General features: G+C 53.8%; 2 protein-coding genes across 6 annotated transcripts; both read left to right on the forward strand.

Moving 5' to 3' along the window:
• Window positions 1-902: 902 nt before the first annotated feature.
• Window positions 903-10,388, forward strand: LOC136533506 (uncharacterized protein At4g26450-like). 3 transcript variants are annotated; one of them, XM_066526050.1, is made up of 5 exons: window positions 903-1,116; window positions 1,231-3,209; window positions 3,946-4,126; window positions 9,650-9,698; window positions 9,957-10,388. In XM_066526050.1, exons 2-5 carry the CDS (start codon window positions 1,282-1,284, stop codon window positions 10,007-10,009), a joined length of 2,211 nt encoding a protein of 736 aa, XP_066382147.1. In that variant the 5' UTR covers window positions 903-1,116; window positions 1,231-1,281; the 3' UTR covers window positions 10,010-10,388. The 3 variants fall into 3 exon arrangements, with proteins under 3 accessions (XP_066382147.1, XP_066382148.1, XP_066382146.1); XM_066526051.1 differs by having other exon boundaries at window positions 1,234-3,209; XM_066526049.1 differs by having other exon boundaries at window positions 903-3,209.
• Window positions 10,389-16,490: 6,102 nt separating this feature from the next.
• Window positions 16,491-25,972, forward strand: LOC136533507 (uncharacterized protein At4g26450-like). Of its 3 annotated transcripts, none has more exons than XM_066526054.1 (5): window positions 16,491-16,704; window positions 16,819-18,797; window positions 19,534-19,714; window positions 25,238-25,286; window positions 25,545-25,972. In XM_066526054.1, exons 2-5 carry the CDS (start codon window positions 16,870-16,872, stop codon window positions 25,595-25,597), a joined length of 2,211 nt encoding a protein of 736 aa, XP_066382151.1. In that variant the 5' UTR covers window positions 16,491-16,704; window positions 16,819-16,869; the 3' UTR covers window positions 25,598-25,972. The 3 variants fall into 3 exon arrangements, with proteins under 3 accessions (XP_066382151.1, XP_066382152.1, XP_066382150.1); XM_066526055.1 differs by having other exon boundaries at window positions 16,822-18,797; XM_066526053.1 differs by having other exon boundaries at window positions 16,491-18,797.
• Window positions 25,973-27,338: the final 1,366 nt, after the last annotated feature.

The following is a 27,338-nucleotide window of genomic DNA, read 5'->3' on the forward strand; positions in this document are numbered from 1 at the left end:
GGGCCACGCCCCAAGCACCCTCGGTCTTGGATCCAAGCCTGCCATCGACGACGACAGCCGCCACGGGGAGATCGAGCTCGATCCATCCTCCACATCGCCACAAAAACCACAGCTTCCTCTCCATCCATGAAACAAAAGGCCGACACCCAACTCACCTCGGCAAAATGCCGAACGGAGTGGGCGCCAATCGTTGACTCCTGTGCAGATCTCCGCGACCTCGCCGTTGACGTCAGAGCAGGACATCACCCAGGGCGAGGAAAAGACCGGGAGAAGTTATTCCCCTGCGTCGTCGCCGCCTCCACCTCGCCGACGCCGCCAGGAACAACAAGCCGCCGAGGAATGACACCCCGCCGGCAAACCCTAGCTCCACCGCCGAGAAGCGACGACGAGTATAACCTAGGTCTAGATAAGAAACTAGCTAACCTATGTACAGCCGCACGCCGATTCCCCGGTCCTCCTCTATCTCCTACGCCGAACTAGCCGCGCGGAGAGGGAAGGGGCCGGCAGAATCGTCGTCGGAAACGCTCGTCTGCTCCTTTTCATCCTGGACATATGTAGCAGAGGATAAGGAAGAGGGGAAAGTGTATTGAGGGTGGGGATTTGGGACCGGTGAAGATGGTCTAACGGGGGAGTCAGTGACGATTGGATGTTTATCTGCACGCTCCGTGTAAGATCTAACGATCGCGTGTTATTAGCCTGACTGAAAAACTGTATGCTACACTGGGCACTTCTAAACGTGTCCAACCTAACCCTGATTCCAATCACAATCTGCACACAGATGACCCATTTCTCTACTGACAAACCGACCAAAGCAGTTCTCTGGCCCACCTGTCTGTCTCCCAACAACCGCATCCACTGTGGCGATAAGAAAACACGTGTGCCCACCTGTCGCTCCAACCGCGCCGACCGACCAGAAAAACGAAAAGGAAACAAACTTCTTGACTACTCACAAATCCCTCTCAAACTTTCTTCCATTTTCTGTCAAAAAAATGAAATGAAATTTATGACTCTGGGACGCCAACCCTGACTCCGTTTGACGCGGCTCCGATAGTCACCGCCGGCGCCCTCGCCGCCGCCGCCGCCGCAGTCAACTCCTGAGACCTCGCCCCGCCTAGGGTTCGATTCGCACGCCCTCTGTTTATTTTTATCCATTCCTCGTCTCCGATTTTGTTTGCTTGATTTGCTCTCGCCGCATCTGATTCCGCCACCGCCGGAATGGATTGGGCGCAGCAGCAGAGCGTGAGCTTGCCGCTGCCGCGATCCGGGTACCAACCACCACGGATGCAGTACCAGCATGCCGGCAGCCGCAGCGGCATGCCGCCGTTCGCACGCGGCGGCGGCGCCTACAGCCGCGGACAGAAGCAGTTCTACCCGCCGCCGCCGCCGCCGCCGCCGCCTCCCCTCCCGGCGGCCGCGCTGCCTCTGCCGCCGCAGAACAAGTATGAGGTGCTCATGGAGGCCGGCCGCCTCGCTGCCGAGTACCTGGTGGCGAAGGGCGTGCTCCCACCGGGCTCCCTGCAGCAGCGCGGCGGCACAGTCGTCGCTGGAGGCTGGGGCCAGCTGCCGCCGCCGCCTCCACCTCCACCTCCACCTCCACTGCCGCTTTCGGTGACACAGGAAGCCCCAGCATACTATGGCGGCAGGAATGGCCGGCGGCAGGTGGATGATGAGCGTGGTATTCGTAACGCCCGCTCGCGGCGGAACCACGGTGGTGACTACAGTAGCAGCAACAGTAGTAACTATAATGGAAGGGGGAAAAGGAAATTTGGGGCTGACAATAAGTATTCAGATTGGACAAAGGATAGGGGAAGGAACAGGCGATATTCTGATATCCAGAGTTATGATGATGAGGATGATGATGGGGCTCCTGGGTTCAAAAGGGAGCGCCGAAGCGGTGGTGGGATTGACGAGGTTGGTAGTAGCGTGTCGGGGGTGGCTGAGGAGGGGCCATCATTGAAGGTGGAGGCGATGGGGGAGTCGGAGCTGGAGGATACTGGGTCAAAGGCTAGTTCTAACAGCAATGCCCAGCAGAAAGTTGATGCTTCGCAAGGGGTGGATGATGAAAATGAGGCAAACAAAATGCAGGAGAATAGTGTGGTGTCTAATTCAGACGTAGTCGAGCAAGCGTTGAATGGTGAGGATAATAGCAACAATGATTCTTCTGATGGTGTTCAAGAGGTAGAGACAAAACATTTGCCAGTGTCCTCAGGTGAAAAGGTCTCAGATGGGAGGCCTGAAGATAGTGGTGTTCTGAATGACAAGGTTGAAGATGGCAGTGCTTTGCATGAGAAGGCTGACGATGACACAACGTCAGAAGAGGTCTCTGTTATGGAGAACAATTTGCCTAATGACACTAGAAATTTGCTAAACTATTGTAGTTTTCGAAGAGTTCCAACAAGACCACGATCAGTGCTTGCAAACAGGAATGTTGGACCAGCTCAAAGAGAAATTGCTGTGTCTGAACAGGTCAATCCAGTTACTGCTGAAGAAATGTCCCAGATGGCAATGGATGGAGAAGCTAACACCAATTCCGTAACTAGCATCGAGGAAGACAGTAAAGATGAGCTGGTTGGCCAAGACCAAGAACATGCTGAACAAAGCACTATCTGCAATCAAGTGGCAGAATCAGTGACATTCCATGAAAAGGAAACACAAGGTGAAACTGAAGAAATGGAAGAACAGAAGAACATCCCTCGACATTATGAAGTTGAGGATAATAAGGAGACGAATGAACTGTCTCCTACATTTGCTTCTTGTCAGAATAACTTCAATTTGCAAGTTGAGAAAGGAATACAAATTTACAATTTAGATACACCACCACAAGATGAAGTGTTGATCGATCCACCTGATAAAGGGAAAACAGTTGATTCGGAGTTATTACCTAATATCAAAGCAGAAGATGCTGTGACAATGGAAGAGGAAAAGCTTGGCCAGTCTAGCTCATTTAAAATACGTGATCTCAACCTGGTTGGTAGTCCAGAGGTTGCTGACATGCGAGGTGACCCCCGTTTAGGCCAAAGCTCCACTGCTGGATGTTCAGTGGACCTACAAAATAATCAACAAGTTGACTTTGGAACAGCTCTTGGTAACAATCCAAGTAATACTGACACATGTGCCCCATTTCTTTTGGGAAATAAGGCAGTTCAAGTTATTGATATCGAAGATGACTCACCAATTGAAGCTGGTGCTTGTGACACTTCAAAATCAAAGTGAGTTATTCTTCTCTGCTGTTTCATCCTGGTGAAAGAATACATAGAGAGTCATAGAGAGAATGTCTTGTTTTCATTTCCGATATTATGGGTTGATAAAATACGGGGAATCAGAGACCTATGACTATGAGAAACTTGTCTTGGACTAGTTACCTTTAAGTGACCATCTTTTTATAGAAAATTATGAGTGGTAGCTACAAGTTATTTCTAAAAAAATGTGATGTTGGCAAACAAGGTCGGCAGCTATCATGCTACTAGTTGGTTCATGATTGATTCGAAGCAAATCTGCCATTATGTCAAATAGTCAACAGCATGGTATGCATTTTCACATTTATTTTCATTCAAGATAAACATGAAACCCATTCATAGTTACTGGAACATGAATTAATTTGGGGCTTTGGGCTGTAGTGGCAATCAAATTTTATCCTTAAGAACATTAATCAGACTTGTTACAGATTGCTGGCTAGCATGCATTTTGATTATAGAAACTATGTCATAGCAGTGCTGAGGATGGATTGGTGTCTTTCAATCTAATTATTGTTATTGGTCCATGCCACAGTTATTTCTGCATGGTGCACTGGTAATATGGATCAGCCATCTCTGGCCATGTTAGTCTATGCATTAGCTAACTGTTGTTACAATGTTTACTGGACATGCTTTTTTACCCCATGTGGCATCTGGCCACATATGTTGAATCTGATTCATTTGTGTACTAATACAATCTGCTGTCAATCAGAGGTGAGATGGTATATTCTAGCATGGAGGGCATGATGAACCCTCCGGCGAACACCGATGCTCTACATGGTATCCAAGATGGTTATAGTCTTGCAATTTCAGATTACCTCGGTGCTGATATGTCATGCTACCAATCAATACAAACAGAACTTCAAGATGGAATGGGCCTAAATAGTTCAGAGGTGAGGTTTCCAGCTATTTTTAGCCATCACATTGTAGACTTATGGTAAAGAATTCAGAATCACATATTGTTATGACCGGCGTCTACTATAATAGGCGTAGGCCCATTAGTGGCTAGAGGAGGACGCTGGCTATAGGGGCTAAGAGCCCATATTATTAGTATTAGCTATTTATGGTATTTATTCCTTAGTTATAGGATCCTAGAGAGGATAAAGACTCCGTAAACAATTGAGATTCGAATTAAGCAGAAGCAACATAATTGTTGCCGGCTTCCCTTGTGAGCCCTAGCCACACCTCCCCTTCCTCCTTGCGCTGTGATCACCACGGCGCCAACCCACCGCCGCTTCCCTAAGCCTCGCCCTCCGCTCTTCCATCCCTACAACCTTTGCAGCAATTCCGGTAGGGCATCTAGTCCTATCAATCTGGTATCAGAGATGTCAGGTCCTCTTTCCACCTCCACCAGCCCACCGCCGCCGCCGCCAATCACCACTGCTGCCATCCGCTTCGGCGGCCGCTCCGTCCTCTACAATGTCAATGGAGCAGATGACCGCGGCCATCCACGAGCTGTCCCGTTCCATGGTCGCGATGCAGTCCTACCTCATCAGCTCGCAGCAGCCGCTGCCCTCCCCACCGCGCCCACCATCGCTGCCACCGCCGCCGCAATCGGCCATGGCCTCCCTGCCGCCGGTGTTCCCTACTGGGATGCCCCAGTCTAGCGCAACCGGTGTGCCCATCCATCTACTGCAGATGCCGCCCTCCCCGTCGTCGATCCCATCTTATGCCCTAGCCCCGACGGTCGGGCCGGTGTATACGATGGCAACATTTCCGACGACCACGACGTTGGCTGCCCCAGCCCCTACCACAGGCGCCCTGATCCACTACGGTGGGGCGGTACAGCAGCCATCCTACACGGAGGGGGTTTTCTATAGAGGCGTTGATGGCCCTCTACTCTACGGCGGCAACATGCAGCACCACCCCGGCGCCTCGTCGTCCGGGGCCTTTGCTCCAGAACCAGCAGCTCCGGGTGTCAGCCACGGCGCTCACCCTCCGCGCTTCTACAAGTTGGAGTTCCCCACCTACGATGGCGCCGAGGATCCCCTCAATTGGCTCAATCATTGTGACCAGTTCTTCCACGGGTAGCGTACCTTGGCCTCGGACCGCACTTGGCTCGCGTCGTACCATCTCACCGGTGCGGCCCAAACATGGTACTACGCCCTCGAGCAAGACGAGGGCATGACTACGTGGGATCGTTTCAAGGAGCTGTGAAATCTGCAATTTGGGCCGGCGGTTCGTGGGACCCGTCTATCCGAACTTGCTCACCTGCCCTTCACCTCCACGGTATAGGACTACTCCGAATGCTTCAATGCGGTGCTCTGTCATGCTCGAAACCTCTTTGCGTCCCAGAAGGCAGAGTTGTTTGTGGGCGGGCTTTCGGAGCACATTAATGTCGACGTGGAGCTGCGGGAGCCCCAGAACCTCCAAACGGCCATGTATTTGGCCAGGGCCTTTGAGCGCCGCGCCGCTGCCACAACGATGGCCACTCCTCAGCGTGGCGCCTAGCCTCCTCAATGCCTGGGCATCTCAGCGCTGTTGCGGCCTGCTGCAGCGGTACCAGCAGCCCCGGGGGCGACCACAACTCAAGCACCAGAGGGCGCTGCAGCCCCTGCTCGTCCTTTCCGCCGCCTGTCCCCAGCGGAGCAATTGGAGCGTCGCCGCCAAGGTCTCTGCTACAATTGTGATGAGCCCTATGTGCACGGTCATGTGTGCCAGCGCCTATTCTACCTCGAAGCGGCGGATTTCCTCGACGATGACATACCAGCGGAGGTGGCCGCTGTGGCTGCTTTTCCGGAGGAGGCTGCTGTGCCTGCGCCTGCACCAGCAGTGGGGCAGGAACCTGCAACCCAGCCTCAGGTGTCCCTCTACGCCATTGCCGGCATCCGGATCGAGAATGCTATGCTCCTTCCAGTCTCCGTACATGGCCACTGGCTTGTGGCGCTCCTCGACTCTGGCTCGACGCACAACTTCATCAACGCTGATCTCCTGCGCCGCCTACAGCTCTCTACAGCACCACACCCTACCATGCGGGTACTGGTGGCCAACGGCGATCGTGTGCCTTGCGAAGGCGTCACCCGAGATGTGGCCCTGGCCATTGGTACAGAGGAGTTCACCATCAGCTGCTATGGCATCAGCCTGGGTTATTCTGGGCGTCGAGTTCCTACGTACCCTGGGCCCTATCCTCTGGGATTTCGAGGATTTGTGCATGGCTTTCACACGGGGCGCCCGACGCATTTTGTGGAAGGGCCTGGGGTCCCCCCGCGACGACATCTGGGAACCAGCTGCGCGGGCGATCGCCGCTGCCCCTGCCCAGCCACTACTAGACCGGCTCCTGGAGCAGTTTGAGCCGGTCTTCACCGAGCCATAGGGGCTCCCTCCGATGCGGCCGTATGATCACCGCATCCACCTGCTGCCGGGTACAACTCCGGTCGCCGTTCGCCCCTATCGCTACCCCCAGCTGCAGAAGGACAAGTTGGAGCGTCAGTGCGCTGCTATGCTCGCCCAAGGCGTCATCCGGCCGAGCACGTCCCCGTTCTCCGCCCTCGTGTTGCTGGTGCGCAAGGCGGACAACTCCTGGTGCTTTTGCATCGACTACCGGGCCCTCAACGCCAAGACGTCCAAGGACAAATTCCCGATTCCGTTCGTCGATGAGCTTCTCGACGAGCTTCATGGGGCTCGCTTCTTCACCAAGCTCGATTTGCGCTCGGGCTACCACCAAGTGCGGATGCACCCCGATGACATCGCCAAGACGGTGTTCCGCACTCACCATGGCCATTTTGAGTTCCTGGTCATGCCGTTCGGCCTTTCCAACGCACCGGCGACTTTCCAGGCTTTGATGAACGACGTGCTCCGCCTCTTTTTGCGCAGGTTCGTCCTTGTGTTTTTCGACGACATACTCATATATAGCCCCTCCTGGGCCGAACACCTGCAGCACCTCAGCATCGTCCTCCAAGCACTTCGGGCGCACCAGCTCCACCTCAAGCGCTCCAAGTGCTCTTTTGGGACATCGTCGGTGACCTACCTTGGCCATGTGATATCAGCAAGCGGCGTCGCTATGGACGCCGACAAGGTGGCTGCGGTCGCCTCGTGGCCGGCCCCTCGCTCTGCCCGTGGGCTGCGGGGCTTCTTGGGCCTCGCCGGCTACTACAGGAAGTTCATCCACGACTTCGGCCTCATCGCTGCGCCACTGACGTGCCTCCTGCGGAAGGATGCATTCGCCTGGGACGACGAGGCGGACGCAGCGTTTCAGGCACTCAAGGGTGCCCTATCCACGGGACCCGTCCTCCAAATGCCTGACTTTGACAAGCAGTTCGTGGTGGACTGTGACGTGTCAGGTGCGGGGTTCGGCACTGTTCTCCACCAAGACGCCGGACCCCTCGCTTTCTTCAGCCGACCCTTCGCTGCTCGCCATCTCAAGCTTGCCGCCTACGAACGCGAGCTGATTGGGCTGGTTCAGGCTGTACAACCTCAACACCAGTGGATCAGCAAGTTGTTTGGCTTTGATTTTGCTGTGGAGTATCGCCCTGGCCGCCTGAACATCGTGGCGGATGCGCTGTCCCGCCGTGGCATGGAGGAGGGTATAGCTCCTGTTCCTGCTGCTCATGCCCTCTCCGGGCCGACGTTCGCCCTCTTTGATGACATTCGTCGGGCTACAATAGCAGTTGCGGACACCCAGCAGCTCCTCCAGCGCTTGCAGGCTGGTGAGCTGCCGGCATCGTGGCACTTCGACGACGGTCTCCTTCTCCACGGGTCCTGCATCTTTGTCCCTGACCATGAGGACCTGCACCACCAAGTCCTCTTGGCTCATTCGGCGGGCCATGAGGGAGTCTAGAAGACTCTGTACCGCCTACGCGTCGACTTCTACATTTCAGGAGACCGCGCCCTTGTCCAGGATTGGGTGCGGGCGTGCAGCACGTGCCAGCGGAACAAGACGGAGTCGCTACAGCCTGCCGGCCTGCTGGAGCCCCTCGAAGTACCGTCTCAGGTGTGGGCGGATATCTCCATGGACTTCATCGAGGGGCTGCCCAAGGTCAGCGGCAAATCCGTCATTTTCACGGTGGTCGACCGCTTCTCCAAGTATGCGCATTTCATCGCCCTGGGTCACCCCTACACCGTCGCCTCCGTCGCCCGTGCTTTCTTCGACAGCATCGTTCGACTGCATGGTTTCCCTTCTTCCATCGTCAGCGACAGGGACCCCGTGTTCACCGGTCACGTGTGGCGTGACCTCTTCAAGATGGCAGGCATCACCTTGCGCATGAGCACGGCCTTCCACCCTCAGACAAACGACCAGTCGGAGGTGGTCAACAAGGTGATTGCGATGTATTTACGTTGTGTTACAGGTGATCGGCCGCTGGCGTGGGTGGACTGGTTGCCTTGGGCGGAGTATTGCTACAACACCTTTCATACCGCCCTGCGTGCCACCCCGTTCGAAGTGGTCTACGGCCGGCCGCCCCCGCCGATACTACCATACAAGCCGGGGTCAGCGCGTACTGACACGGCTGACGCCTTACTCCGTAGCCGCGATGAGGTGTTGGCTGAGGTCCGGCAGCGCCTCCTTCAGGCGCAGCAGCTGTCTAAGAAGTACTACGACGCCGGCCACCGCGACCTAGAGTTTGCTGTGGGCGATTGGGTTTGGCTGCGCCTGCTTCATCGGACCAGCAGTCTTTGGAGCCCTGGGCCAAAGGGAAGCTTGGCCCTCGCTACGCTGGCCCATTCCAAGTGCTGGAGCGCATTGGCAGGGTTGCCTACCGACTGCAGCTTCCGGCCGGCACTCGACTGCATGACGTCTTCCATGTGGGCTTGCTCAAGCCTCACAAGGGGGATCCTCCGGCCGCGCCTGCTGCTCTACCGCCGCTGCTGGATGGTCGGCTCCTTCCTGCTCCTGAGCGCGCTCTCCGAGCTCAGCTCCGGCGGGGCGCTTGGCACGTCCTCATCCAATGGCGCAGACTGCCTAGCGACGAAGCCACCTGGGAGCTCCTCGATGACTTCAAAGGCCTCTACCCCGACTTTCAACTCGAGGACGAGCTGTTTGCGCAGGCGGGGAGAGATGTTATGACCGGCGTCTACTATAATAGGCGCAGGCCCATTAGTGGCTAGAGGAGGACGCCGGCTATAGGGGCTAAGAGCCCATATTATTATTATTAGCTATTTACGGTATTTATTCCTTAATTATAGGATCCTAGAGAGGATAAAAACTCTGTAAACAATTAAGATTCGAATTAAGTAGAAGCAACATAATTGTTGTCGGCTTCCCTTGGGAGCCCTAGCCGCACCGCACCTCCTCTTCCTCCTTGCGCTGTGATCACCACGGCGCCAACCCGCCGCCGCTTCCCTAAGCCTCGCTCTCCACTCTTCCATCCCTACAACTTTCGCAACAACTCCGGTAGGGCATCTAGTCGTATCACATATTGCCTCATTTCTGTCATCTGTAATGGAGTACTTCAATCATTTTTTGGTTATTGTTCCTGCAGGGCATAACTGTGATGGATGATCCAATATACAGTTCTCTTGGTGACATAGGTAACTTTTCTGCTTCTTCGCTTTGTCTTTATGCAATTATGTGGTTTTATTATATTGTCATTTCTTGTTAACTGTGTGGCTTTGCTGGCATTCTTTCATTTCCCCTTTTTACTCTGAATGTGTTGAAAATTTGAAACAGACATAAGATATGTGATTTAATTTCTTAATTTTCCTAAAGAGAGAAGGGGAAATGCATCATGTCCAAAGATCCTTGGTCCTTGTGCGTTGTTTGTTAAATGTTATTCTTTATGGTTTCAGGTTTTATGGAGGTTTGGGACCAGCAACCTCAAGACTATGAAAAGTTCTTCTGAGGGACCAACTCGTGTCGCTGAAACTTCTGGAGTTCGACTGATAAATACCAGTTACACTTGCATAGGCAGAAATAAAGCAGCAGATCGTGCCTAACAATTAGAGCAGCACCTCATGCCTTGTATGTTACAGGCCATACATACTGGGCTTTTGTAATACAAGGGTCTGCGTCGGCAGCTCAAAGAGCAGATATGTTCGGAGTCCCTGCCTTGCCGGACAGTGGTGTAAAAAGTTGTCGTATAGCTGTCATGTAATTCAAGGGAATTGACTATAGCTGTCTTGTAATTCAAGGGAATTGACCTAAGCACGATAGAGTATTCATACGAAACAATTCTTCATTTGTAAACACTTACACATTCCAAAATAAAATTGTTTATTTGTTATATCTGTGTTCTTGTTGCTCTAGTTGTGTGGTTTGTGGCTTGTAACTTGTAAGCTTGTTTGTATAGGAATCGATGCAAATCCCTTCTAATAGGTGTAGTTGTTTTTTTAACAAACTTCCTTTTTTAATCAAGAGGTGAATGTGTGAAAAAGGTCCCGGTAGCCCAATAGCAAGAAGGCAGATGAATTCATGAAAAAACACTCAGTCGGAGAAAAGAAGTCAATAAATCCGGAGTAATATGCATCATAGGCCTTTGAACTTGTCTTGGGGTGCCACATAGGTTCACATACTCTTAAATCATACTTCTGGCACCTTAATGTTGTTTAAGTATGTCACTTAGGTTCATAACTCATCGAAACATGGTTTTGGCCGACGTGGCGCAAGCGCATGTGAGCCGTGCGTTTTCTTATTAAAGAAATATACCTTTCCTTCTCTCTCATCTCTTATGACCATCCTTCCGAACCAATGCTGAACGGCGTGTAGTACCTCAATGGCAAAGAGAGGTAGGTACGCGAGCAAGGGGGCAGCTCCCTGTCCTCGCCTTCATCTTGGGCAAGGCATGCGAGTGCCTGTCCAGTCATCGTTCCTCACCCACCACTACCTCCCCATCAACGCGGCGTCCTCGGTGGCCAACCGCGACCACAGGATCCGGCGCATGAAGTGCATGCTCGACGCGGCCGACCTCGAGCTCGTCAAGCTGATGGTCATGGGCGAAGGGCAGGACCTCGATGACGCGCTCGCGCGCCGCGTCCAGGCCGTCGGGCTCCACCACTGGAGGAAAAGCAGCAGCTGCTCAGGTGGTTGGCTCCCCTCCTCCGTGCACAAGCAGAAACACCAGCAGCTCAACTCGGCAACATCCTGGGTGCTCGCCTCGTGTGACCAGCACGGGCGGCGGCGGCGACGGCGCCGGCGGAGGGCGCGGTGAGCGCCTGGTGCTGCTGCTGCACGTGCGCCGCCATGACCGCCGGCTAGCTGGACGTCCACAACCAGTTCACGCTCTGCGACTTCGAGGCGTTCAAGGCGCTGGCCAGCAACTACCTGAGACTCAAGCACCACAAGCTGTACCCGCAGGTGGAGGAGGGCTTCCACGCCGCTAGTGCCCGCCTCAGTCCCGCCGAGCTCGGCGAGGTCATGCTGGCCAACCGCGCGTCCCCGAGTCGCGCGCTCCGCATGAGCTTCTCCAACTCGGAGTCGAGCGCGCTGGTGGCCTCGTCCAGCAGCAGGATGACGGAGTTGCAGGCGCTGGAGGGCCTGGCGTTGCTGGGGCAGGTGTTGACGAGCGCCACCTCGTGTGCCTGCTCCTGCATGCAGATGAGTTTGGCATAGTTGCCATTCTAGCCCTTGGCCATGAGCTCGTCGTGCGCGCCCAAGAGCCTATCTCGGCCGAAGGTCGGAGATGATGAAAGCTCTAGTTTGGTTTTGGTGAATTGATGAAACCCTAAGTGCTAACCTAGTTCATCAAGTGATCATGAGATAGGTAGCACACTTCAAGTAGAGAAGCAAATGAAGATCATAACATGACAATGGTGATAGCATGGAGATGATCAAGGGCTTAAACTTGAAGAGAAGAAAGAGAAAAACAAAAAGCTCAAGGCAAAGGTATAACTTATAGGAGCTATTTTGTTTTGGTGATCAAAACACTTAGAGAGTGTGATCACATTTAGGTTTGATAGCCGTACTGTTAAGAGGGGTGAAACTCGTATCGGAATGCGGTTATCAAAGTGCCACTAGATGCTCTAACTCATTGCATATGCATTTAGGATCTAGTGGAGTGCTAACACCCTTGATAATATTTGTGAAAATATGCTAACACATGTGCACAAGGTGTTTGCAGGGTTGAGATGGGTTTGGGACCTAACAAACTTGGTTTCACTATTGTTGGACATTTACAAGATTTACTACAAATTATCAAAGTTCAGCTTGAAAACTAAATTGAATAAGCATTAACAAATTCACTGGAAAGATGAAATTGCTTTCTATTTCATAGCCCACGCTAGCACTGGCTCAGCCCAACCCGGCTTCTCGCCCGCGCGCGCACGCAGCCACCGACGCGGCCCACATTACGTCGCGCGACGCAGCCCAACGCAGGCGGCCCACAGCGGAGCCACGCGCATCTGGCGCATTAGCAAAGAAGCCCCCACTATTTCCCCTATTCGCACAACTAACCCGAGCACTATTACGCCGAGTCATAAGTTTTACATCTACCACCCTCTCCTTTCTCTTCTTCGCCACGGTGACATCCCCTGGCACCCATGCACGCATCGGCGCGACGACGCGGGCACCGGGCGGCTACGCTGGCCCCACCTGACCCTCCATTTCCTATCTAAGGAGCCGATGATCACCTCGACGTCAACGCGCAGCGATGGGAGGCGATATGGCGAACAGGGGTGCTATCCCGAGCTCCCTCCCCGGCGATGGTCCTTCCCCTGCGACGGCGGATGCGTTCCCATGAGCCACAACATTGACAGCACGAACCAACTCACGAATAGACAATAGAGACTCACCCCGAGCTTACCAGCCATGGTGCCTTGATCGGAGGCTGCTCGAGTGGACCTGGCCACGCGCACCCGATGGGCTTTGCGATGGCGGTGATGGCGCGACTACGGTGGCAGCGCTGGGTAGGCCTCAACAGTGCAAACTAGGGCGCGCACGTGGTAGAGTGGAACGGGGCGAAGCTTTAGTGTCAAGGAATTGGACAGCGTGGACGTGGGTAAGAAGAATTTCCCGGCGCTGTTGCGGGTCTTAAAACGACCGACGACGGCGGAACCGTCCAATTAAGGCTTGGCAACGGCCGGCAACAGCAGTGGATGCTTTCGGCGTGTGGCTGAGTACTCACTCCATCCCAAGGCGTACGCAAGCTCACTGCTTTGGCCGATGTGGCGTGCTGTCATGGCGCGGCCCGGCGACAGAGGAGCAGGGAAAGTTAGGCACGTCGGTTTGGCGCTGTCGCCGCAGAGGCTGGCAGGGTAGGGGAGGTCGTGGCGTAGCGTGGCAGTGGACATGGACAAGCTGGCGAAGTAGGCAGCCGTCCCACGTGCATGCAGCCGCGGTGAGTCAACGGGAGCAGTGCCGGGCATGGCGATGGACGGCGCGTAGCGCGACCGAGTACCGTGCGACGCGACGGCGAGGCAGAGCTGCCAGGACCCGGGCGCAGTGCGCTTGCGTGCGTGGTGAGTACCGGGCAGATACGTCCGCCCAAGCTGCAGCGCGGGACCCGACGGCGCGTCCGGCCAGCGCAAGACAGGGCGCGGGCGGCGTCCCGGACGTGGTGCGTCAACAGCGGCGGTGTGAACTGCACGCCAGCGCGTGGAAGCGGGCGACCGTGGCCAACGGCGCAAGGACCACGCGCGTGATGCGCTTGCACAGGGCGATAGTGAGGGCGTGGTCGGCGCGCACTGTGTGGGCTAGCAGCGGCACCAGGCCGAGCAGCGACGGTGACCGTGGCCAGCACTAGCTCTCATTCAAAATAGGTGACATGCACGTTTTTTAAAGCTATCGAAAAGATCCTACCCGAAGGTCCAAACGCCAAACCACTTCTTCTATACTTTAGTGGGTACATAGAGCTATCGACCTAAGCCACAACATCACGCCACTTCTTAAGCCGATCGCTCTACAAAAATTGTCAAACGTGACTTCGTCGACCCATTTTCAAACTTACGCGAAATGACTTAAACTTCGGACGGTTTCGCGTCGAATTCTAATTCCGACCTACTTGATATACTAGCTAGCGAACCCCGCCCTCGACCGCACATATTTCATCATCGCCTACGAAGTACGTACTACAAACTTTATCAAAGTTCACATAAACATTCTATAGCATTTTTGTTCGATAAAAATTCACTTAGAATACTAAACGATATTATGCGACATGAAACGTAACATTTGTTTCTTGTTTTCGACGAAGGTTTCAAGTTATGTACATTACTTTATACCATATATTACACACATCCACAAACAAGTATGACGCTCATTCAGTATTTTAGCAAAAACAGTACAATGTAACACCGAGGGTGTTACACGACCCCACCTGTAAGGCTGGCTCGGCGTCAAGATCTTTGGCACCAAGCTCGACGCTAGGATCCAGAGCGCCGTACTGCCTGCCAGGTCAGCGTTCACGCCGCCAACGTGGCCTCGATCTAGGCGTCAAACCCTTTGGTGCCAAGACTTATAAGCTCGGCACCATTAACGATGGCGCCGAGCTAAAGATCCATATTTTAAAAACATACCTTCAGACATATTTATAAAAAAAAACTTTTAAAAAAGAGCAAAAAAAAACAAAAAAATCGGCCAGCAGCGCGGGTCAGCAGGGACACGGAGAGACCGCGGCGGTGTCACTTGAGGGGGAGGGGGCGAGCACGGGGTGCCGCCGCTGGAGGGTGCGGCTGCGCGAGGCAGAGTCCGTGACGAGATGGAGCAAAAGGCAATGGATTTTTCTAGGTGTTTCACGTCCGTGGGGGGCGGTGGAAAGGATAGTGGGGAGCATCCGGCTGCTGCAGATACGATCGGACGGTCTGCGTGGATTCACTGTGGATGAACGGGATCCTGAGTCCCACGTTTAAAGACTTTTATAGATGCTAGATATGTTCCATAAATACTAGAAAAATATTATAAATTTGTTATATACATTTTATCTTTGGTTGTACGTACCTGTGTTTGTGTCAATTCTCTATTTACTTTTAATATAGATGCAGATTTTTTTTAATAAAAATAGTAAAGTTTTTTTAAAATTTTCAAACTTTTTATCTCCTTAACTTATGATAAATATAAGGTTATATTAAAATTTAAGGTGCATAGGAAGTCCAAATCGATCTGCTGGAACTCTCAAATTATCCAAGCTACATATATTTTCTCATTGAGGGTGGGGATTTTTTTTTATCAAACATACCTGCATTAATATTAAGGAAAACGTACATAGACCAGTAGAAATACAGGTACGTCACAGTAGGATATTGAGGACAGCTGTCCAAACCTTTTTTGCACACAAGGACCTAGAGAAGACAAAAATTACAAACAAATCCCTGGACCTGTGTTCGCCATGGCCGCTTGCATCGGTCGCCACCGATCATCGCCGGAAGCCAACACCGGACGCCATCTTCCCCAAATCCGAGAGAGCTCCATGGCACGAACGCTTTGCAAAGAATCAAAGTAGACACTCGTCCCTAAGAACGAGATAAGGCACCGCTGAAAGCACATCGGCCGGGGCCACGCCCCAAGCACCCTCGGTCTTGGATCCAAGCCTGCCATCGACGACGACAGCCGCCACGGGGAGATCGAGCTCGATCCATCCTCCACATCGCCACAAAAACCACAGCTTCCTCTCCATCCATGAAACAAAAGGCCGACACCCAACTCACCTCGGCAAAATGCCGAACGGAGTGGGCGCCAATCGTTGACTCCTGTGCAGATCTCCGCGACCTCGCCGTTGACGTCAGAGCAGGACATCACCCAGGGCGAGGAAAAGACCGGGAGAAGTTATTCCCCTGCGTCGTCGCCGCCTCCACCTCGCCGACGCCGCCAGGAACAACAAGCCGCCGAGGAATGACACCCCGCCGGCAAACCCTAGCTCCACCGCCGAGAAGCGACGACGAGTATAACCTAGGTCTAGATAAGAAACTAGCTAACCTATGTACAGCCGCACGCCGATTCCCCGGTCCTCCTCTATCTCCTACGCCGAACTAGCCGCGCGGAGAGGGAAGGGGCCGGCAGAATCGTCGTCGGAAACGCTCGTCTGCTCCTTTTCATCCTGGACATATGTAGCAGAGGATAAGGAAGAGGGGAAAGTGTATTGAGGGTGGGGATTTGGGACCGGTGAAGATGGTCTAACGGGGGAGTCAGTGACGATTGGATGTTTATCTGCACGCTCCGTGTAAGATCTAACGATCGCGTGTTATTAGCCTGACTGAAAAACTGTATGCTACACTGGGCACTTCTAAACGTGTCCAACCTAACCCTGATTCCAATCACAATCTGCACACAGATGACCCATTTCTCTACTGACAAACCGACCAAAGCAGTTCTCTGGCCCACCTGTCTGTCTCCCAACAACCGCATCCACTGTGGCGATAAGAAAACACGTGTGCCCACCTGTCGCTCCAACCGCGCCGACCGACCAGAAAAACGAAAAGGAAACAAACTTCTTGACTACTCACAAATCCCTCTCAAACTTTCTTCCATTTTCTGTCAAAAAAATGAAATGAAATTTATGACTCTGGGACGCCAACCCTGACTCCGTTTGACGCGGCTCCGATAGTCACCGCCGGCGCCCTCGCCGCCGCCGCCGCCGCAGTCAACTCCTGAGACCTCGCCCCGCCTAGGGTTCGATTCGCACGCCCTCTGTTTATTTTTATCCATTCCTCGTCTCCGATTTTGTTTGCTTGATTTGCTCTCGCCGCATCTGATTCCGCCACCGCCGGAATGGATTGGGCGCAGCAGCAGAGCGTGAGCTTGCCGCTGCCGCGATCCGGGTACCAACCACCACGGATGCAGTACCAGCATGCCGGCAGCCGCAGCGGCATGCCGCCGTTCGCACGCGGCGGCGGCGCCTACAGCCGCGGACAGAAGCAGTTCTACCCGCCGCCGCCGCCGCCGCCGCCGCCTCCCCTCCCGGCGGCCGCGCTGCCTCTGCCGCCGCAGAACAAGTATGAGGTGCTCATGGAGGCCGGCCGCCTCGCTGCCGAGTACCTGGTGGCGAAGGGCGTGCTCCCACCGGGCTCCCTGCAGCAGCGCGGCGGCACAGTCGTCGCTGGAGGCTGGGGCCAGCTGCCGCCGCCGCCTCCACCTCCACCTCCACCTCCACTGCCGCTTTCGGTGACACAGGAAGCCCCAGCATACTATGGCGGCAGGAATGGCCGGCGGCAGGTGGATGATGAGCGTGGTATTCGTAACGCCCGCTCGCGGCGGAACCACGGTGGTGACTACAGTAGCAGCAACAGTAGTAACTATAATGGAAGGGGGAAAAGGAAATTTGGGGCTGACAATAAGTATTCAGATTGGACAAAGGATAGGGGAAGGAACAGGCGATATTCTGATATCCAGAGTTATGATGATGAGGATGATGATGGGGCTCCTGGGTTCAAAAGGGAGCGCCGAAGCGGTGGTGGGATTGACGAGGTTGGTAGTAGCGTGTCGGGGGTGGCTGAGGAGGGGCCATCATTGAAGGTGGAGGCGATGGGGGAGTCGGAGCTGGAGGATACTGGGTCAAAGGCTAGTTCTAACAGCAATGCCCAGCAGAAAGTTGATGCTTCGCAAGGGGTGGATGATGAAAATGAGGCAAACAAAATGCAGGAGAATAGTGTGGTGTCTAATTCAGACGTAGTCGAGCAAGCGTTGAATGGTGAGGATAATAGCAACAATGATTCTTCTGATGGTGTTCAAGAGGTAGAGACAAAACATTTGCCAGTGTCCTCAGGTGAAAAGGTCTCAGATGGGAGGCCTGAAGATAGTGGTGTTCTGAATGACAAGGTTGAAGATGGCAGTGCTTTGCATGAGAAGGCTGACGATGACACAACGTCAGAAGAGGTCTCTGTTATGGAGAACAATTTGCCTAATGACACTAGAAATTTGCTAAACTATTGTAGTTTTCGAAGAGTTCCAACAAGACCACGATCAGTGCTTGCAAACAGGAATGTTGGACCAGCTCAAAGAGAAATTGCTGTGTCTGAACAGGTCAATCCAGTTACTGCTGAAGAAATGTCCCAGATGGCAATGGATGGAGAAGCTAACACCAATTCCGTAACTAGCATCGAGGAAGACAGTAAAGATGAGCTGGTTGGCCAAGACCAAGAACATGCTGAACAAAGCACTATCTGCAATCAAGTGGCAGAATCAGTGACATTCCATGAAAAGGAAACACAAGGTGAAACTGAAGAAATGGAAGAACAGAAGAACATCCCTCGACATTATGAAGTTGAGGATAATAAGGAGACGAATGAACTGTCTCCTACATTTGCTTCTTGTCAGAATAACTTCAATTTGCAAGTTGAGAAAGGAATACAAATTTACAATTTAGATACACCACCACAAGATGAAGTGTTGATCGATCCACCTGATAAAGGGAAAACAGTTGATTCGGAGTTATTACCTAATATCAAAGCAGAAGATGCTGTGACAATGGAAGAGGAAAAGCTTGGCCAGTCTAGCTCATTTAAAATACGTGATCTCAACCTGGTTGGTAGTCCAGAGGTTGCTGACATGCGAGGTGACCCCCGTTTAGGCCAAAGCTCCACTGCTGGATGTTCAGTGGACCTACAAAATAATCAACAAGTTGACTTTGGAACAGCTCTTGGTAACAATCCAAGTAATACTGACACATGTGCCCCATTTCTTTTGGGAAATAAGGCAGTTCAAGTTATTGATATCGAAGATGACTCACCAATTGAAGCTGGTGCTTGTGACACTTCAAAATCAAAGTGAGTTATTCTTCTCTGCTGTTTCATCCTGGTGAAAGAATACATAGAGAGTCATAGAGAGAATGTCTTGTTTTCATTTCCGATATTATGGGTTGATAAAATACGGGGAATCAGAGACCTATGACTATGAGAAACTTGTCTTGGACTAGTTACCTTTAAGTGACCATCTTTTTATAGAAAATTATGAGTGGTAGCTACAAGTTATTTCTAAAAAAATGTGATGTTGGCAAACAAGGTCGGCAGCTATCATGCTACTAGTTGGTTCATGATTGATTCGAAGCAAATCTGCCATTATGTCAAATAGTCAACAGCATGGTATGCATTTTCACATTTATTTTCATTCAAGATAAACATGAAACCCATTCATAGTTACTGGAACATGAATTAATTTGGGGCTTTGGGCTGTAGTGGCAATCAAATTTTATCCTTAAGAACATTAATCAGACTTGTTACAGATTGCTGGCTAGCATGCATTTTGATTATAGAAACTATGTCATAGCAGTGCTGAGGATGGATTGGTGTCTTTCAATCTAATTATTGTTATTGGTCCATGCCACAGTTATTTCTGCATGGTGCACTGGTAATATGGATCAGCCATCTCTGGCCATGTTAGTCTATGCATTAGCTAACTGTTGTTACAATGTTTACTGGACATGCTTTTTTACCCCATGTGGCATCTGGCCACATATGTTGAATCTGATTCATTTGTGTACTAATACAATCTGCTGTCAATCAGAGGTGAGATGGTATATTCTAGCATGGAGGGCATGATGAACCCTCCGGCGAACACCGATGCTCTACATGGTATCCAAGATGGTTATAGTCTTGCAATTTCAGATTACCTCGGTGCTGATATGTCATGCTACCAATCAATACAAACAGAACTTCAAGATGGAATGGGCCTAAATAGTTCAGAGGTGAGGTTTCCAGCTATTTTTAGCCATCACATTGTAGACTTATGGTAAAGAATTCAGAATCACATATTGTTATGACCGGCGTCTACTATAATAGGCGTAGGCCCATTAGTGGCTAGAGGAGGACGCTGGCTATAGGGGCTAAGAGCCCATATTATTAGTATTAGCTATTTATGGTATTTATTCCTTAGTTATAGGATCCTAGAGAGGATAAAGACTCCGTAAACAATTGAGATTCGAATTAAGCAGAAGCAACATAATTGTTGCCGGCTTCCCTTGTGAGCCCTAGCCACACCTCCCCTTCCTCCTTGCGCTGTGATCACCACGGCGCCAACCCACCGCCGCTTCCCTAAGCCTCGCCCTCCGCTCTTCCATCCCTACAACCTTTGCAGCAATTCCGGTAGGGCATCTAGTCCTATCAATCTGGTATCAGAGATGTCAGGTCCTCTTTCCACCTCCACCAGCCCACCGCCGCCGCCGCCAATCACCACTGCTGCCATCCGCTTCGGCGGCCGCTCCGTCCTCTACAATGTCAATGGAGCAGATGACCGCGGCCATCCACGAGCTGTCCCGTTCCATGGTCGCGATGCAGTCCTACCTCATCAGCTCGCAGCAGCCGCTGCCCTCCCCACCGCGCCCACCATCGCTGCCACCGCCGCCGCAATCGGCCATGGCCTCCCTGCCGCCGGTGTTCCCTACTGGGATGCCCCAGTCTAGCGCAACCGGTGTGCCCATCCATCTACTGCAGATGCCGCCCTCCCCGTCGTCGATCCCATCTTATGCCCTAGCCCCGACGGTCGGGCCGGTGTATACGATGGCAACATTTCCGACGACCACGACGTTGGCTGCCCCAGCCCCTACCACAGGCGCCCTGATCCACTACGGTGGGGCGGTACAGCAGCCATCCTACACGGAGGGGGTTTTCTATAGAGGCGTTGATGGCCCTCTACTCTACGGCGGCAACATGCAGCACCACCCCGGCGCCTCGTCGTCCGGGGCCTTTGCTCCAGAACCAGCAGCTCCGGGTGTCAGCCACGGCGCTCACCCTCCGCGCTTCTACAAGTTGGAGTTCCCCACCTACGATGGCGCCGAGGATCCCCTCAATTGGCTCAATCATTGTGACCAGTTCTTCCACGGGTAGCGTACCTTGGCCTCGGACCGCACTTGGCTCGCGTCGTACCATCTCACCGGTGCGGCCCAAACATGGTACTACGCCCTCGAGCAAGACGAGGGCATGACTACGTGGGATCGTTTCAAGGAGCTGTGAAATCTGCAATTTGGGCCGGCGGTTCGTGGGACCCGTCTATCCGAACTTGCTCACCTGCCCTTCACCTCCACGGTATAGGACTACTCCGAATGCTTCAATGCGGTGCTCTGTCATGCTCGAAACCTCTTTGCGTCCCAGAAGGCAGAGTTGTTTGTGGGCGGGCTTTCGGAGCACATTAATGTCGACGTGGAGCTGCGGGAGCCCCAGAACCTCCAAACGGCCATGTATTTGGCCAGGGCCTTTGAGCGCCGCGCCGCTGCCACAACGATGGCCACTCCTCAGCGTGGCGCCTAGCCTCCTCAATGCCTGGGCATCTCAGCGCTGTTGCGGCCTGCTGCAGCGGTACCAGCAGCCCCGGGGGCGACCACAACTCAAGCACCAGAGGGCGCTGCAGCCCCTGCTCGTCCTTTCCGCCGCCTGTCCCCAGCGGAGCAATTGGAGCGTCGCCGCCAAGGTCTCTGCTACAATTGTGATGAGCCCTATGTGCACGGTCATGTGTGCCAGCGCCTATTCTACCTCGAAGCGGCGGATTTCCTCGACGATGACATACCAGCGGAGGTGGCCGCTGTGGCTGCTTTTCCGGAGGAGGCTGCTGTGCCTGCGCCTGCACCAGCAGTGGGGCAGGAACCTGCAACCCAGCCTCAGGTGTCCCTCTACGCCATTGCCGGCATCCGGATCGAGAATGCTATGCTCCTTCCAGTCTCCGTACATGGCCACTGGCTTGTGGCGCTCCTCGACTCTGGCTCGACGCACAACTTCATCAACGCTGATCTCCTGCGCCGCCTACAGCTCTCTACAGCACCACACCCTACCATGCGGGTACTGGTGGCCAACGGCGATCGTGTGCCTTGCGAAGGCGTCACCCGAGATGTGGCCCTGGCCATTGGTACAGAGGAGTTCACCATCAGCTGCTATGGCATCAGCCTGGGTTATTCTGGGCGTCGAGTTCCTACGTACCCTGGGCCCTATCCTCTGGGATTTCGAGGATTTGTGCATGGCTTTCACACGGGGCGCCCGACGCATTTTGTGGAAGGGCCTGGGGTCCCCCCGCGACGACATCTGGGAACCAGCTGCGCGGGCGATCGCCGCTGCCCCTGCCCAGCCACTACTAGACCGGCTCCTGGAGCAGTTTGAGCCGGTCTTCACCGAGCCATAGGGGCTCCCTCCGATGCGGCCGTATGATCACCGCATCCACCTGCTGCCGGGTACAACTCCGGTCGCCGTTCGCCCCTATCGCTACCCCCAGCTGCAGAAGGACAAGTTGGAGCGTCAGTGCGCTGCTATGCTCGCCCAAGGCGTCATCCGGCCGAGCACGTCCCCGTTCTCCGCCCTCGTGTTGCTGGTGCGCAAGGCGGACAACTCCTGGTGCTTTTGCATCGACTACCGGGCCCTCAACGCCAAGACGTCCAAGGACAAATTCCCGATTCCGTTCGTCGATGAGCTTCTCGACGAGCTTCATGGGGCTCGCTTCTTCACCAAGCTCGATTTGCGCTCGGGCTACCACCAAGTGCGGATGCACCCCGATGACATCGCCAAGACGGTGTTCCGCACTCACCATGGCCATTTTGAGTTCCTGGTCATGCCGTTCGGCCTTTCCAACGCACCGGCGACTTTCCAGGCTTTGATGAACGACGTGCTCCGCCTCTTTTTGCGCAGGTTCGTCCTTGTGTTTTTCGACGACATACTCATATATAGCCCCTCCTGGGCCGAACACCTGCAGCACCTCAGCATCGTCCTCCAAGCACTTCGGGCGCACCAGCTCCACCTCAAGCGCTCCAAGTGCTCTTTTGGGACATCGTCGGTGACCTACCTTGGCCATGTGATATCAGCAAGCGGCGTCGCTATGGACGCCGACAAGGTGGCTGCGGTCGCCTCGTGGCCGGCCCCTCGCTCTGCCCGTGGGCTGCGGGGCTTCTTGGGCCTCGCCGGCTACTACAGGAAGTTCATCCACGACTTCGGCCTCATCGCTGCGCCACTGACGTGCCTCCTGCGGAAGGATGCATTCGCCTGGGACGACGAGGCGGACGCAGCGTTTCAGGCACTCAAGGGTGCCCTATCCACGGGACCCGTCCTCCAAATGCCTGACTTTGACAAGCAGTTCGTGGTGGACTGTGACGTGTCAGGTGCGGGGTTCGGCACTGTTCTCCACCAAGACGCCGGACCCCTCGCTTTCTTCAGCCGACCCTTCGCTGCTCGCCATCTCAAGCTTGCCGCCTACGAACGCGAGCTGATTGGGCTGGTTCAGGCTGTACAACCTCAACACCAGTGGATCAGCAAGTTGTTTGGCTTTGATTTTGCTGTGGAGTATCGCCCTGGCCGCCTGAACATCGTGGCGGATGCGCTGTCCCGCCGTGGCATGGAGGAGGGTATAGCTCCTGTTCCTGCTGCTCATGCCCTCTCCGGGCCGACGTTCGCCCTCTTTGATGACATTCGTCGGGCTACAATAGCAGTTGCGGACACCCAGCAGCTCCTCCAGCGCTTGCAGGCTGGTGAGCTGCCGGCATCGTGGCACTTCGACGACGGTCTCCTTCTCCACGGGTCCTGCATCTTTGTCCCTGACCATGAGGACCTGCACCACCAAGTCCTCTTGGCTCATTCGGCGGGCCATGAGGGAGTCTAGAAGACTCTGTACCGCCTACGCGTCGACTTCTACATTTCAGGAGACCGCGCCCTTGTCCAGGATTGGGTGCGGGCGTGCAGCACGTGCCAGCGGAACAAGACGGAGTCGCTACAGCCTGCCGGCCTGCTGGAGCCCCTCGAAGTACCGTCTCAGGTGTGGGCGGATATCTCCATGGACTTCATCGAGGGGCTGCCCAAGGTCAGCGGCAAATCCGTCATTTTCACGGTGGTCGACCGCTTCTCCAAGTATGCGCATTTCATCGCCCTGGGTCACCCCTACACCGTCGCCTCCGTCGCCCGTGCTTTCTTCGACAGCATCGTTCGACTGCATGGTTTCCCTTCTTCCATCGTCAGCGACAGGGACCCCGTGTTCACCGGTCACGTGTGGCGTGACCTCTTCAAGATGGCAGGCATCACCTTGCGCATGAGCACGGCCTTCCACCCTCAGACAAACGACCAGTCGGAGGTGGTCAACAAGGTGATTGCGATGTATTTACGTTGTGTTACAGGTGATCGGCCGCTGGCGTGGGTGGACTGGTTGCCTTGGGCGGAGTATTGCTACAACACCTTTCATACCGCCCTGCGTGCCACCCCGTTCGAAGTGGTCTACGGCCGGCCGCCCCCGCCGATACTACCATACAAGCCGGGGTCAGCGCGTACTGACACGGCTGACGCCTTACTCCGTAGCCGCGATGAGGTGTTGGCTGAGGTCCGGCAGCGCCTCCTTCAGGCGCAGCAGCTGTCTAAGAAGTACTACGACGCCGGCCACCGCGACCTAGAGTTTGCTGTGGGCGATTGGGTTTGGCTGCGCCTGCTTCATCGGACCAGCAGTCTTTGGAGCCCTGGGCCAAAGGGAAGCTTGGCCCTCGCTACGCTGGCCCATTCCAAGTGCTGGAGCGCATTGGCAGGGTTGCCTACCGACTGCAGCTTCCGGCCGGCACTCGACTGCATGACGTCTTCCATGTGGGCTTGCTCAAGCCTCACAAGGGGGATCCTCCGGCCGCGCCTGCTGCTCTACCGCCGCTGCTGGATGGTCGGCTCCTTCCTGCTCCTGAGCGCGCTCTCCGAGCTCAGCTCCGGCGGGGCGCTTGGCACGTCCTCATCCAATGGCGCAGACTGCCTAGCGACGAAGCCACCTGGGAGCTCCTCGATGACTTCAAAGGCCTCTACCCCGACTTTCAACTCGAGGACGAGCTGTTTGCGCAGGCGGGGAGAGATGTTATGACCGGCGTCTACTATAATAGGCGCAGGCCCATTAGTGGCTAGAGGAGGACGCCGGCTATAGGGGCTAAGAGCCCATATTATTATTATTAGCTATTTACGGTATTTATTCCTTAATTATAGGATCCTAGAGAGGATAAAAACTCTGTAAACAATTAAGATTCGAATTAAGTAGAAGCAACATAATTGTTGTCGGCTTCCCTTGGGAGCCCTAGCCGCACCGCACCTCCTCTTCCTCCTTGCGCTGTGATCACCACGGCGCCAACCCGCCGCCGCTTCCCTAAGCCTCGCTCTCCACTCTTCCATCCCTACAACTTTCGCAACAACTCCGGTAGGGCATCTAGTCGTATCACATATTGCCTCATTTCTGTCATCTGTAATGGAGTACTTCAATCATTTTTTGGTTATTGTTCCTGCAGGGCATAACTGTGATGGATGATCCAATATACAGTTCTCTTGGTGACATAGGTAACTTTTCTGCTTCTTCGCTTTGTCTTTATGCAATTATGTGGTTTTATTATATTGTCATTTCTTGTTAACTGTGTGGCTTTGCTGGCATTCTTTCATTTCCCCTTTTTACTCTGAATGTGTTGAAAATTTGAAACAGACATAAGATATGTGATTTAATTTCTTAATTTTCCTAAAGAGAGAAGGGGAAATGCATCATGTCCAAAGATCCTTGGTCCTTGTGCGTTGTTTGTTAAATGTTATTCTTTATGGTTTCAGGTTTTATGGAGGTTTGGGACCAGCAACCTCAAGACTATGAAAAGTTCTTCTGAGGGACCAACTCGTGTCGCTGAAACTTCTGGAGTTCGACTGATAAATACCAGTTACACTTGCATAGGCAGAAATAAAGCAGCAGATCGTGCCTAACAATTAGAGCAGCACCTCATGCCTTGTATGTTACAGGCCATACATACTGGGCTTTTGTAATACAAGGGTCTGCGTCGGCAGCTCAAAGAGCAGATATGTTCGGAGTCCCTGCCTTGCCGGACAGTGGTGTAAAAAGTTGTCGTATAGCTGTCATGTAATTCAAGGGAATTGACTATAGCTGTCTTGTAATTCAAGGGAATTGACCTAAGCACGATAGAGTATTCATACGAAACAATTCTTCATTTGTAAACACTTACACATTCCAAAATAAAATTGTTTATTTGTTATATCTGTGTTCTTGTTGCTCTAGTTGTGTGGTTTGTGGCTTGTAACTTGTAAGCTTGTTTGTATAGGAATCGATGCAAATCCCTTCTAATAGGTGTAGTTGTTTTTTTAACAAACTTCCTTTTTTAATCAAGAGGTGAATGTGTGAAAAAGGTCCCGGTAGCCCAATAGCAAGAAGGCAGATGAATTCATGAAAAAACACTCAGTCGGAGAAAAGAAGTCAATAAATCCGGAGTAATATGCATCATAGGCCTTTGAACTTGTCTTGGGGTGCCACATAGGTTCACATACTCTTAAATCATACTTCTGGCACCTTAATGTTGTTTAAGTATGTCACTTAGGTTCATAACTCATCGAAACATGGTTTTGGCCGACGTGGCGCAAGCGCATGTGAGCCGTGCGTTTTCTTATTAAAGAAATATACCTTTCCTTCTCTCTCATCTCTTATGACCATCCTTCCGAACCAATGCTGAACGGCGTGTAGTACCTCAATGGCAAAGAGAGGTAGGTACGCGAGCAAGGGGGCAGCTCCCTGTCCTCGCCTTCATCTTGGGCAAGGCATGCGAGTGCCTGTCCAGTCATCGTTCCTCACCCACCACTACCTCCCCATCAACGCGGCGTCCTCGGTGGCCAACCGCGACCACAGGATCCGGCGCATGAAGTGCATGCTCGACGCGGCCGACCTCGAGCTCGTCAAGCTGATGGTCATGGGCGAAGGGCAGGACCTCGATGACGCGCTCGCGCGCCGCGTCCAGGCCGTCGGGCTCCACCACTGGAGGAAAAGCAGCAGCTGCTCAGGTGGTTGGCTCCCCTCCTCCGTGCACAAGCAGAAACACCAGCAGCTCAACTCGGCAACATCCTGGGTGCTCGCCTCGTGTGACCAGCACGGGCGGCGGCGGCGACGGCGCCGGCGGAGGGCGCGGTGAGCGCCTGGTGCTGCTGCTGCACGTGCGCCGCCATGACCGCCGGCTAGCTGGACGTCCACAACCAGTTCACGCTCTGCGACTTCGAGGCGTTCAAGGCGCTGGCCAGCAACTACCTGAGACTCAAGCACCACAAGCTGTACCCGCAGGTGGAGGAGGGCTTCCACGCCGCTAGTGCCCGCCTCAGTCCCGCCGAGCTCGGCGAGGTCATGCTGGCCAACCGCGCGTCCCCGAGTCGCGCGCTCCGCATGAGCTTCTCCAACTCGGAGTCGAGCGCGCTGGTGGCCTCGTCCAGCAGCAGGATGACGGAGTTGCAGGCGCTGGAGGGCCTGGCGTTGCTGGGGCAGGTGTTGACGAGCGCCACCTCGTGTGCCTGCTCCTGCATGCAGATGAGTTTGGCATAGTTGCCATTCTAGCCCTTGGCCATGAGCTCGTCGTG

This window comes from Miscanthus floridulus, unplaced genomic scaffold, assembly GCF_019320115.1.
Source record: "Miscanthus floridulus cultivar M001 unplaced genomic scaffold, ASM1932011v1 fs_905_1_2, whole genome shotgun sequence".
Classification (NCBI taxonomy): Eukaryota; Viridiplantae; Streptophyta; class Magnoliopsida; order Poales; family Poaceae; genus Miscanthus; species Miscanthus floridulus.

Excerpts from the sequence above, each read along its gene's own strand:
- LOC136533506 (XM_066526049.1), top strand. The coding sequence starts at position 1,216 with ATGGATTGGGCGCAGCAGCAGAGCGTGAGCTTGCCGCTGCCGCGATCC. Across the intron at positions 4,127-9,649 it reads TGGGCCTAAATAGTTCAGAG|GGCATAACTGTGATGGATGA; the intron begins GTGAGGTTTCCA and ends TTGTTCCTGCAG. Across the intron at positions 9,699-9,956 it reads CAGTTCTCTTGGTGACATAG|GTTTTATGGAGGTTTGGGAC; the intron begins GTAACTTTTCTG and ends TTATGGTTTCAG.
- LOC136533507 (XM_066526053.1), top strand. The coding sequence starts at position 16,804 with ATGGATTGGGCGCAGCAGCAGAGCGTGAGCTTGCCGCTGCCGCGATCC. Across the intron at positions 18,798-19,533 it reads TGTGACACTTCAAAATCAAA|AGGTGAGATGGTATATTCTA; the intron begins GTGAGTTATTCT and ends GCTGTCAATCAG. Across the intron at positions 25,287-25,544 it reads CAGTTCTCTTGGTGACATAG|GTTTTATGGAGGTTTGGGAC; the intron begins GTAACTTTTCTG and ends TTATGGTTTCAG.